A 13,560-nucleotide genomic window follows, 5' to 3' on the forward strand; every position below is an offset into this window, starting at 1 on the left:
AATGTTGCTATTACTTTTTGAGTCTTTGGCTAGCTGTTCTTCAAATTCTTTTTTGGCCTTCCTAATTATATTTTTATACTTCACTTGCCAGAGTTTATGCACCTTTCTATTTTCCTCAATAGGATTTACTTCCACTTTTTAAAGGATGCTTCTTTGCCTCTAACTGTTTCTTTTATTTTGTTGTTTAGCTGCAGTGGCACTTTTTTGGTTCTCTTACTATGTTTTTTAATTTGGGGTATACATTTAAGTTGAGTCGCTATTATGGTGTCTTTAAAAAGTTTCCCTGCAGCTTGCAGGGATTTCAATTTTGGCACTGTACCTTTTAATTTCTGTTTAATTAACTTTCTCACTTTTGTGTAGTTTCCCTTTCTGAAATTAAATACTACCATGTTGGGCTGCTGTGGTGTCTTCCCTGCCACAGGGATGTTAAATTTAATTATATTGTAGTCATTATTACCAAGCGGTTCGGCTCTATTCACCTCTTGGACCAGATCCTGTGCTCCACTTAGGACTAAATCAGGAATAGCCTCTCCCCTTGTGGGTTCCAGGACTAGCTGTTTCAAGAAGCAGTCATTTAAGGTGTCGAGAAACTTTATCTCTGGATCCCATCCTGAGGTGATATGTACCTAGTCAATATGAGGTTAGTTGAAATCCCCCATTATTATTGAGTTTTTTTTATTTTTATAGCCTCTCTAATCTCCCTGAGCATTTCACAGTCACTATCACCATCCTGGTCACATGGTTGGTAGTATATCCCTACTGCTATATTCTTATCATTCAAGCATGGAATTACTATCCATAGAGATTCTATGGCATTGTTTGGTTCATTTAAGATTTCTACTTCATTTGATTCTATGCTTTCTTTCACATATAGTTCCACTCCCCCACCAGCACGACCTTTTCTTCCAATATATTTTGTACCCTGGTATTACTGTGTCCCACTGATTATCTCATTAGGGCTGCCTATGCACCCATCTAGGTGCCAATGTGGAAAACACCGTTTGTACAGGGCCGCCCGAGGGGGGGGGGTGGCAAATGGGGCAATTTGCCCCAGGTCCCGCAGGGGCCCCCACGAGAGTTTTTGGCGGCTATTCGGCAGCGAGGGCTTCTTCCACTCCGGGTCTTCGGCGGCAATTCGGCGGCAAGGGCTTCTTCCGCTCCGGGTCTTCGGGGAGGAGCTGTGGGTGTGGGACAGAGAGAAAAGAGTCTGCAGTATCATGACACCAGCCAGTTACACCCTTCCAATTCATGTGTTGTGAATTGTGGGACCCAATCCCAAATTGGAAAACATCTTGCATTCATCATCCTTAGGAAGAAGGGTCCACACACAAGTCAGGGAAACTATAACATTTATTAAAAGTACTTTGAAACATGTAAGTAAAATATTTTTTAAAAGACATGTAAACCAGCAAAACATAATGGGACTGAATCCGTGAACAATGACATGTTAATGTCTCTGCAGCTGTGTCCTTGCCCTCTCCTCTTTTTACATCAGTAGATTCCTTTCTTTCCTTCCCACTGTATGGCTTCAGTTGTGTAGCATGCAGCCATTGGTTCACTACCCCTTTTCATCTTTTCCCAAACCAGGTTTATGTCGGTTTAACCACATCCCTCAGGGGTATTGATTTTCACACCCTGAGCAATGTAGTTATACCAACCTAATTTCCTCAGCCAACTTAGATATCAATATCTCTGCTGCCAAACTTAAACAGTTCTTCTTCTGACAGGCAGTGTTAGCTTCTGTGTTATTCGTGTTTTTCTGATTGAACTTACCAGGTATTTCATGCCCCTCCTTTTTTTTTTTAATTATCAGCATTCTCGTTGACATTTACACTTTTAACATTTTAACACTTGCACTACTCCGATTGTCTAGTCCCGTCCAAGTTCTGCGGTGTTCTTAGTCTGTGCAAGGCCATGTCTACACTAGAAAATTAGATAGACCTAACTTACGTCGGCATACAGCCACCACAGTAATTACATTGCTTGTCCGTGTCTACACTTTGCTCCTTCTATCGGTGGTGCACATCCTCACCAGGAGTACTTGTATCAATTGTGGGGCTATTAGTGTGGGGCATTGTGGGACAGCTCCTAAAAGCCAGTAATAGTTGACCTAAGAAATGCAGTGTCTATAGTGACACTACGTTGACTTAACTACATCGATCTTGACTCTATGGTGCTTGAGGATGTGGAGTTATTAAATTGGCATAGTGGAGCAGTTACATCAGTGGGAGTGAAATTTAAGTGTAGACATTTCCATAATTAGATGGACATAAACTGCCTTGCATCGATCTAACTCTGAAGTGTAGATCAGACCCAAAACTCCTTTTAACAATGTCACACTCCTTTTTCTGAAATCACTCACCTTTAAACTTTTTACCTTTTTGGCCAGAGTGACAGTTTTCAGCCAATGTATTCTACAGCCTTAAATTATCTCTGTGCCATTTATACTCATTTTTCAGTTTAGCACACTTTGTAACTGTCGGCAAAGCTGTACTCCAGACACAGCCCTTTAAGGACAGCTGCTTTTTGTTGTCTTAAGCAGTCAATAGCCACATGGATTGAATCCCCTCCTCTCTAGGGTAGGGATACTGTTGCTGGGGAGGGGGACCCTCTCCCTCAACCTGGATGCACACATCCATACTCCCACACTCAAAACTTCAAACATAAACTTCAGGAAATAGCACGCATCATTCCAGAACCTCAGCATCTGTCACATGTTCCCTCTAATTTAAAGAATAAACCCCTTTAACTGTAAACACTGCAGTGAGCCATTAGTATGGAAATGTTCTCATTTACCTTGTGATGAATTCCACAGCAAAAGGTTAGCCAAATTCACCTTACAACCCCAGGCTTTCATTCACTCTGCTCCTAAAATTTCCCTACAAGCATCAGCCACAAAGACATGAGTGACAAAAAAGCTGCTCACCATGACATCAAAGGTTTAGCAAGCCAGTGAGTGGTTCCGTGCTCGTCAGTTCAGTCATGGTAGTACACTGTTGTGTGACATCTCCCACCAGGATTCTAGACGTTAAAGAGACAGACATCCCACTAATAAGCAAAACTTGCCTATGAATGCCTCCTCTAACTGATGATATGTTGGGGGCATCCCTACCCAGCAAAGGTAATGCAGGTAAGAATCCTGGATGAGTGGGAGGCAGCTGAGTATCCCTATTGGGGGATGGAGGAAATGGTTCTACCCAGCAGATCACTCCCCGTCCCTGAGGTCAGTTCCTGAAGCCTCTCTACCTCATGCAAGGTGATCCATGGGTGCCCATGGCCACTCGCACCCACACCTTCTCCAATAACCAGGGGGTCCTGGACTACCCTCCCTCAGAACTGGGTTTCTGCCACTTTCAAGCCTGAATGCTTTAGCCTCACCCACTGTGTCCTTATTCTTACCCTCCAAGGCATGGAAGAAAGCACATGCCGCTTTTTCAGACAAAGTCTGAACATTAGTACTACCCCATCAAACCCCATTTTAACTGCCCCTTTAACCTCTGCAAGTAGCCCATCTACAACAAGTTGTGGTGGGTAGTCTGAACCATCACAAGAGGGATTATTAGTGACCAGAAAATAAGCAAAGAAAAGTCATTCTTCATATTCTGCAGGGGGTTCCTAAGTTTTCAGCTCCACAGCACCAACAATGGTGATTGCTGCGTCAGATCTGCCACTGTCCCTGACTCTCTAGCCCTGTGGAATACACAGCCAAACCCCAGGGTCCACTTCCTTCTCCAAAATTGTCTCCCAATCTCCTCTAGTCAGATCACAAAATTCAGCCTTCACCCTAATTTTCAGAAGCCACTTTAACACCTCCTCTATAACCCTGCTTCTGGGACAAGGATCTATTTCTTTCATTATGGCTGATATCTCCACTGGTGAAAGATTTTTAACCTTCACTTCCCTTCATGTACCACCTTCATGATTGTTTTGGACTGTCACAGTCACCTATGAGCATTTTAGAGTCCAGATTGTTCAAGGAAGGAAAAAATGGATTATAAAAAGGTGGAGCCTCCTGACTATATTAATGCTTTCTCCTCCCAAAAGTTTCACTGTCTGATTAAAAGTGCCTGTCAGTAATGAACTGCTTTTAGCTGTGCTTGCAGAATGCTTTCTGCTCCTTCAGAGACTCACATTCTCACTCAAAGCCTCAGAATTGTAAAACACTGTGCCTGTAATTCAGTGACCTTGTTTCTCAGTTCTTGTATCTTTATATCATATTTGTGTATTTAACTTGAGTTTCATATTTTCTGCATTCCAATACTCTTAGGTCACGGGCCCTGGGATATTGGTTGTTAACCCCAATCTACATACTGGCTGGCTTGCCAGAATGTTGGATTAAGATTCACTTCTCTCCCAACAAAACCAACAAGGAGTCCGGTGGCACCTTAAAGACTAACAGATTTATTTGGGCATAAGCTTTCGTATTTAAGGTGCCACGGGACTCCTTGTTGTTTTTGTGGATACAGACTAACACGGCTACCCCCTGATATTTCTCTCCCAACACTGGCCACTGTTGGAATTTGGAAGGCAGGATACTGGGCTAGGTGGACCATTGATCTAACCCAGTATGACCATTCTTATGATCTTATAACATAACTTTGCGGCAGAAGCCTACAATTTTGATACTTTTCAGCATTCCAGGAACGTGACTGTTAGGCTTTGTCTACAATGGTACTTTCGTCGCTAAAACTTTTGTTGCTCTAGGGTGTGCACACACACACACACAAACACCCTGGAATGGCAAAAGTTTTAGCAATGAAAAGTGCCGGTGTGGACAGCGCTTTGTTGGAGGTGGTTCTATTTTGTTGCTGGGAGAGCTCTCTCCCAGCGATAAAGTGCAGCCACACAGCACACCTTACAATGGCGCAACTGCAGTGGCACAGCTCGCTCTTGTAAGGTGTGCAGTGTAGAAATAGCCTTAGACTATCCTTGGTTCTCAGACAACTTTTGCAGCCCATGAGGAAGGAGCAGAGGCTATTAATGGTAAGAAATATGTACTAATGGTTTAAAAAAATTAAAATGTTCATAATGTCTCAATTACCAGTTTGAAATTTCTTCTTTAAAAGCTGGCCAACATTTGGAGACCATGACAGTTTTCAAGGTACCAGAATGGAAAAGAGAGGTGGCTTTCCAGTCTTGTGGAGAGATCTGGCAATCTATGCCAGAGAGGTTTCTGCTAATGTTCATACTTCTACATATTGCTGAATGGAGAGGTCTGGTCAGCTGTGAAGGTGGACCAAGCAGCTTTGCACTGCTGTTGAACCTCAAGCCCCAGATGGAGTTTCTGCTACACCAGAAATTTGCTGAAATATGCTTACACGACTGGAAATCAATTTGACTAGAAATTGACTATATTCTCAGCTGCCATATGGAGTCAATATATTTGAAAATGTAGAAAAACGTCCAAAAATATTTAAAACATTTAAATTGGTATTCTATTGTTTAACAGTGCGATTAAAAGTGAGATTAATTGTGTTTTATTTTTTTATCGCCATTAATTTTTTTATTTAATCGTGTGAGTTAACTGTGATTAATCAACAGCCTTAATTTGCCATATCACTCAAAGAAGCTATTGTAAGATTTCTTGGCATTAAATGAACAAAATCTGCAATGGCAACAACAATCTAGAATGTATGAGTGTATTATCTTATAAGGTCCATTGTTTCAGTTTGTTTATATGTTAGTGTAAAGGAGGTTGTATAAACATCGATTTTGGATTAAATGAAAGTAAGTTGTACAATGTTTTACATGATACAGTCATGTTTGCATAGCAGTGTTATCTTTACAGGAATCTCTATTCTAGGAATCCTTTGCAATCTTTAGTAGGCACCCACTTGTAATACTCAAACTACAGAATCTTGGTGGGTTGTGTTTCTGTGCTTTAGTCAAATACTGTTTTTCTCCTTGGCCTCAGTCCTGTTTCCAAACTAGGAAATGGTTAGCATCTCTTTCCGTCACCCACAATGGTGATTGTTTTTCTTTCAATATGTGGCTTTGTTAAGGGTATACATGGAGCCAAGAAAATGGCTTGGCTTGGCTCGTGCTCCTTAGCATGCACAGATTTTTTAGAAAAGCCATGCTGGGTAAGTCAGCAAACTGGTGAGGGTTGTAAGATGTAATATGCTGTCTTATTTAAGCACAGTAGAAGGATACAAATTGCTCTTTATTACAACTAAAAATAACACTTGGACTAATAGTTTTACGTATTAAGTCAGTAAATCATTAGGATAAATTGGAAATCAGCAAAAGAATTAGTGGTGTCAATCAGCTCCAAAATTCTGCATTATAAAGAACATTGGCAATGTGGTCTAGTGGACTGAGCACATTGCTGGGAGTCAGAAGACCAGAGCCCTGTTTCCAACATTCCCATTGACTCATTCTGGGACACTGGACAAGTGACTTAAACCTACATTTTCAAAAATGGTCTCTAATTTTGGGTGCCTCAATTTTTGGCTAGCCAGCTTTACACACCTACAGCTTTATTTTCAAAGGTGCTGAGCATCTGTAGCTCCCATTGACATCAATCCTGGGCCCTAGGTATCTAAATCTGGGACCCAAAACCCAAGAAGAGCAAACTTAAAAGCCAATTTTGAAAATGTGGGCCTCAACTTTCCTGTGCTTTAGCTATCTCCTCTGTGAAATGGGGATTAAATGTTTTTATCCACTTTTGTAAAGCACCTTGAGATCTACAGATTAAAAAATTCTATGTGACAAGTATTATTATTATTATATCTCACTGATCATGATGAAAAGTTTAATTATTACCCAAAAGACTATCAAAATTTCACAATGTAGTCATTCTAACCAGAAATAGCTCAATTACATATTTAATAGTGCTTGACACTCATATAGCATTTTAATGTTTGTACAGTGATTTCAAAATGTAATTAACCAACCATTATTATCTCTGTTTTACAAAAGGAGAAAATGAGACTCAGAGAGGCTAAATTATTTCCACAAGACCACACAGATTCAGGAGCAGATTCATTACTAGAATCCAGTTCTTATACAATGCTCCCTGCTCTACCCACTAAATCAGCAGTGCTCAAACTGTGGTGGCCTACAGACAGAGGTTGGTCACATGGTGCTAATTCTCTTTCTTGTGTCCAGCTGCTAAACCACATTAAAAGGAGGCTAAAAATACATCCCTAATAATACCTTTCCTTTCCCCATAGGCAACTGCTGTAGTTGCTGCAAGGATTTTATGAAATCATGAATATGAGGGGAGGTGATCTGCTCCATTATCAATCAGTGCTGATATGATCCACAAGATTCTTTCTGTGAAAGTCAGAGAACCTTTGCACTAGATATTGCTGGTACTCCAGTAAAATCTGATTTTGACTTGACTGTTTTAAATTTATTTCTTCAGTTTGCTGAATATCAAATGCTACTGGTTAATTTTCTCAATTTAAATTCCAAAAGAAGTAGGACTAAGACAGCAAATGAAAGGATTTATAACGCCATGTACAATGGGTTATATCTGTAAAACTGACTCAAGTATTTAAGTATTGCAATTGAACCAACATGATTTATAGTATTGCCCTGAAACTGATAAGCACTTGAAAGCTAGTAGGTAGAAACAGTACACACACAGTGCGTACCCAAGGTTACCATTTGTGACACCGTCAGCATGTTGTGATGCATTATGATGACACTGGGTCACATCACATTAAAATATAATTATGTTGCAGTTCAGCATTGTGATGTGATGGCTCTGAGCCCTGAAATTTTATTTTGGAACCTGTGGATGTCCTGCAAGCATTGCTTGAGGGATGCAAAACCACATCAATAAGTTTAGTGCTGTCCAATAAAAAGCTAGAAGTGGCAATATGCCAATTGACTCAGCTCATTCACCAACACAACTGCAGTTTATTGGCTGATATTAACAAGGCCCCCAAGTCATGCCATTGTTCAACTTCGGATACAGTAATAAATAAGAGCAGTTAGGCCTATGATGTCAAGTATCAGGGGGTAGCCGTGTTAGTCTGTATCCACAAAAACAACCAGGAGTCCAGTGGCACCTTAAAGACTAACAGATTTATTTGGGCATAAGCTTTCGTGAGTAAAAAACCCACATCTTCAAATGCATCTGAAGAACTGGGTTTTTTACCCAGGAAAGCTTAGGCCTATGAGTATCTTTACTGAGTCTTTTACTTGAGTGTATTAGATTTCATGAAAACTTGAGGAATATTCAGTAAGAACAGAAACACAGGGTGGCCAAATAAGCCAATGTAAGGCATCCATTTCTTGGAGAAAAAAAAAACAGGTGTCAGTTGTACTACTGTAGCGTTTCAGCGTAGAAACTCACTACAGTGAGGGAGAAGTGCTTCTGTCGCTGTTGTTAATCCACCTCCTCAAGAGATGGTAAATGGTTCGACAGACGAATTCTTCCACTAACCTAATGCTGTCTATGGGGGGTTAGGTCGGCTTAACTATGGGTATGTCTACACTTGCAGAGTTTTTGCACTGTAAATTTCATCGGCGATAGGGAACCGGTGAAAGAAAAGTGCTCTTTTGTGTACTCACTTAATTCCTCAGGCGTCAGCGAGTGTTTACACTAGCAGCACTTCCATCGCGGATGACAGCAGCGCTGTAGGACAGCTATCCCACAGTGCAGCTCTCTCGATAGGTCTTGTGGAAAGGGAGGGTGAGCTGAAAGCATTCTGGGTCCCTGCTCAGTGCTCCGTGCTGCCCTGCTTCCTGTCCCAGCAGCCCCATTATTTCCTTGTTTCTTTTTGGGATTTTTTTTTTAAAACCCCCTGCTGTCTGGCTGCTTCCTCTGCCATATCTACAAGCAAAGGGAAAGGAAGTTTCAAACTTCCCGGGGTTTACAGGGGGAGGGGTGGATGTCCGTTTACCTGGCGTCAGACCAGTGGCGATGCTGGCCAGAGTGGTCACTTTTGGAACTGTGGTATATCCTTCGGAGGCCAAAAGGTGTTTACGCTGGTAGAACATGTCTTCACTTTCACAACAGTGCAAAAAGAACAGTGAGAAGAGCTATATGCCTCTCGTGAGGGTGGTTTTCTTGTAGACGCTCCCGCGGTTTTAGCGCAAAAAAGGGACATTTTGCGCTTTAAATGGTAAGTGTAGACATAGCCTCTGTAGGATGTGGTGTGGATTTTTCACACCCGAGTGACCTAGCTGGGTTGACTTAACTTTTTAGTGTAGACCCGCCCTAGTATCTTCCTTGAAAATGTATCCAACCGCACAGGTTCTCACTTTCTTTCAAGTGTGGACCACGGTATAACAGGCAGGCATTTTCTTGTAGATTTATCTCCCCTCCCATTTTCAGTCACATCCTTGTGGCAACTACAGCAGTTGTTTCCCTAGAAAAGTACCAGTACAAAGGTGTCATGTATTTTTTAGCAGCTGGAAGTAAAAAGGAGAAACCAGCCCGGGGGTTTAGCCAGCTTCCTGCTGACCACCCCCAATACTCTGTAGCACACCAATCTGTGAACTTCTGCCCTGGATTGGGCTGGGTAGGCAGAAGACCCCTCAAGGTACCCAGGAAGGTAGGAAACTACTTTTGGGGAAGTAGGCCCCTCAATATGGGTAGAAGGGCACGAAACCCTGCCCTATCCTCATAGGGATAGGAGACACTCTCAGCACAGGATGACGCCTCCTAAGGATTAAACCCCTCTCCGTGTGGGTGGGGGCCAAGAGGCTCCCCCAGGGGAGAATAAACCCCCCGAACACACCAAAGAATGGGAGACAGGGGAGACCCCTCCTGAGGGGGCCGGAAGGCAGAGTCCCCCCCTGAGGAGTCTCCCCCCCCCGGGTGCGTGTGCCCTCTCGGCGTGGGGGAGGGGTTAGGGAAGCCCGTTGTGAGTATACGGCTAGCGGGGGACCCGGGGGGGGGGGGGTTCCGCGTGACCCCGCGGGGGTGACCCCGCTCGGTGGCTGCTGTCCCATGGTGCCCCGCGGAGGGCGGGCGAGCGGGGCGGCCCCATGGCCCGCAATCCCAGCATGCCGTTCGGCCAGGGAGCAGCAGCAGCAGCAGGCGGAGCCGCCGCCGCCGTCGTCTCCTCCTTCACTGTGAGACAGCAGCAGTAGCAGCAGCAGCTTGAGGAGAGCGAGTGAGGAGCCGCCGCCGCCCCTGCCCTGCGCCGCTGCCCGGCCGGCCATGCCCTCTCGGGCAAGGTAATGAGCCGCAGAGCCCCGGGGTCTCGGCTGAGCGGTATCGGCACCAGGCAGCACTATCACCCGCGGAGCTGGAATGACTGGCAACCCAGGTGGGTTGGGCTCGGGCAGGGGGAGGCGCGGCCTAGGCGGCCTCCGGGGCCATGGGGGGTGCCTGGCCTGGCCTGTTCCCGCTGTGCAGGGGCCTGTGGAGATTGGGAGGAGGGAAGGTGTGTGGGAGAGGAGAAACCCCCGGCTTTCTACGTAGGCAGGCACAGCTTCCTGAGTGCTGGGGCCTAGAGGGAAATGGGGAGGGGGGAGTGACCCACCCCCTGATTATTGGGGCCTAGAGGGAGGGGGGGTATGACCCAGTCCCTGTCCCTGTCTATTAGATCTAGAGGGAGATATGGGGGGAGGTGCGAGTGACCCAGTCCCTGACTATTGGGGCCTACACACTCAGGCTTGGGGTGTGTGGGGGGTGAACGGCCACTGCCTCTCTAATGTGGCCTAGTCAGATGGGGAACGAAACGCCAGGACGCCTCTGATATAAAGGATCCAGACTTTGCTGGGTACTGGAAAGAGCTGGGGTAGGACGTGTGGACAGTGGAGGGGTATTTCCTGCTATATAAGCAATTCCTTATCTGTTGGTGGCTAGAGAAACAAAATGTTTCTGTATCACACAACACGTAACTTCTTAGAATCCTAGTTTGGTTGGGTTTATGTTGATTTAGCCCAGCCTCTCCTTCCCCTTTCAGGGTTTTGACCTAGGTGATTTATAGTTTATGATGATTTTAAGACATTTCAGTTCAGCTGCTGCTGGCACCCCACACAGTATTGTAAGTAGCAACTTTGTTGCTCAGTGATTTCTTTTATACTAGGAGACACTTTCCTTTAGTGGTAAACAGACGTTTTGAGTTGCTTATATTGAAACAGAATTTACGGGAACCTTCAGTAAGTGCATTTTTGTTCTTTGTGTTTTTTAATTGGAAATTACTTGAAGGAGAATAGAGGCTGCAAACATACTGGAGGTCTTTCAAGGGCTTAAAAAAAAGCACACACAATGTATATATAAATTTTGTTCTTTAATCAGGAAAAGTAGTCCAGAGTTGCAAGTAAACTAATGGGATTTTTGTATGTGATGTATTGCAGTTATTACATTTCAATAAGTGAAAGTGTATTTTGCATCTGAATTATTCCCAACATGTATCACCCGTGTAGTTGCTAAACTGCTTTAGTTTCTTGATTTAGTATCTTGATTATCACTTCAAAAGTTTTTTTCCTCTTACTTAATTGGCCTCTCAGAGTTGGTAAGACAACTCCTACCTTTTCATGCTCTCTGTATGTGAAAGCTTATGCTCAAATAAATTTGTTAGTCTCTAATGTGCCTCAAGTACTGCTGTTCTTTTTAGTTTAGTGTATTAATTTTTAAAGTTGTTTTTGTGAAACTGTTGTAGTTTGGCCTGAAGTATCTAAGTCCTTCGACTTCTTCATTATTGTTTCTATGTTGAACTTCTTTGGCTTCGTTTGAACGTTACCAAAACTTAAGTTGACAGAGCAAGGGACTGCAGTTCTGAAGTTTGCTGTCAGTATCACGGTAGTTTCTTAAATTGATGGGATTGTCATTGGAATGGGGAGATTGAATGGATGTGGAAGTGGATCCTGCTATTGTATGGGTGGAACGCTAGTTTCATATATGTGAAAGAAACAAAAGTTCATTTTGACTAAGTAGTCAGCACTCCACATGTTAGGGATGTTGAGTATGCAATAAGCATGCAACATTTAAATGATCACATGGTCACACCTCACTAAATTCTGCTCTCTTTAGTTGTTGAGGTGTAGTAAATTGCAAGTTTAAAAGTTAGAAATTTGCAAGCCATCATATTGATGTCCTGTTGTGGCATCCTATTTCTTCAGTAACAATGGAGGACTTCCAATGGCCTACAGTCTGGTACCTCCCTTATTCCCTAAATGATTACCTGCAGAGGAGTCCTGGACTCCATACTTGAAGTCAAATACTTTTAAGCTCTTGACCCAGAGTTTCCCCCTAAAAGAAAGGGTTAGATGTAATTTGTGTCCCTGCTGATATTGTGACAGCTGTGATAACAGCTTCCTGATAGGACATGTTAATTTGCCACAAGACCCATCTTTCTTTCAGCATAGAAAATGTGCTTTACAGATGCTGAAGCCCTGTCTATACTAGGAAATTGACTTACTGAAAACCATTGAAGTGGAGGAGGCGAAAATGGTTTAACTGTTGGCACAGTAAGAACAAAACTGTATTCAGCAGTATTACAGAAAGTGTGACTGAGAGGAGATGAACCATTGTCACTGACAAGTTAGTTTCCCAATGTGACTGGGGCCTGGTCCTCTGTATCCAGAGGATCATGAAATTGGAGCATTTGTAAAGGAATAAGTGAGATCTGTAGCTGTCCTTGGGAGTAACCTCAACCTACAGCAATTCGCTTTACCCCTTAGTTTATCTCCCAGGCACCCCAAAGAGTATAAAAATGTGCACAATGAGAGTTGTGAGATAATTCTACATATGTATGAAGTCTAAAAATGTTACCATAATACAAAGATCACTTTGACCGTATGAATTAATATACGGTTGTTTAATTGAGCCTTCAACAAGGAAAAAAAATCTTTGCAAAGGTATATTGTCAGCTAATTAAAAAAATTCTGATAGAGCTCCCTTAAATAGTATGTTCTGATATTTTTTTTTAATTTAAAAGTAGCTGTGAATTTTTTTGTTTCCTTGTTTTATGTTTAGAATGAACTTTTGGATAACAATTATAACACAAAATATACTCAGAATTTTTCTTTTTCCTTCTGTGTATACACCTGTCTGTTGTTTACTACCTGTTCAGTTCTAGCTCTGTTGCTGCTGGTTAGTGGTAAATAGCTTCTTGCAGGGGCAGAGGAAGGTTGTATGCAGGCACCAAAATTGCAAAAATTCTATCAAATTTCCAAAGCAGGAAAAAAGAAAATAAAACTTTTTTCACTAATCTTTCATGGCCAATAGTATGTACAAAACTTTCAAATGGAAATACTATTTTTTTAAGTTGACTGTATCCCTTTAATTAGGATATTGTGTTTTGAAGTTTAATGATCTGTAAACGTGATAAATGAGATGAAATCTGAACTATATCATCAGAATCAGAACCTCCTGAACCTTGAGGTGTGAAAAATCTGATTCTGAATTTTGCAGCTCAGATCCATCTCTAATAAAGTCTAGTTGGTGAAGCAGAATTTGAATTTCGTGTCCATGTGAATGCGGCAATACCTGTCAGATGTGTGTGGGCTGGTTTACACACAGTTTTTGTAATGCTGTATATTGGAGAGTAATAAGCTATATGATATACTATAAGCTCCTTTATTGCTGAATAACTGCATCCACACTAGGGAGGTTGTACCAGTTTAACTATATCTGTTTCTAAATGA

At 42.6% G+C, this 13,560-nt stretch overlaps 1 protein-coding gene across 2 annotated transcripts in view; it reads left to right on the plus strand.

Annotated features, from left to right (window-relative positions):
* Positions 1-10,014: 10,014 nt before the first annotated feature.
* The window catches only part of SMG1 (SMG1 nonsense mediated mRNA decay associated PI3K related kinase), a 119,532-nt gene continuing 115,986 nt past the window's right edge, over positions 10,015-13,560 (plus strand). Inside the window, exon 1 of one of the 2 annotated variants that reach the window (XM_034785001.1) lies at positions 10,015-10,232. In XM_034785001.1, coding sequence (XP_034640892.1) covers positions 10,144-10,232 — 89 coding nt within the window. In that variant the 5' untranslated portion in view covers positions 10,015-10,143. The remainder of the gene's footprint in view (positions 10,233-13,560) is intronic. The other variant, XM_034784999.1, reaches the window with a different exon arrangement.

The sequence above is a fragment of the Trachemys scripta genome, chromosome 10 (assembly GCF_013100865.1).
Source record: "Trachemys scripta elegans isolate TJP31775 chromosome 10, CAS_Tse_1.0, whole genome shotgun sequence".
NCBI lineage: Eukaryota > Metazoa > Chordata > Testudines > Emydidae > Trachemys > Trachemys scripta.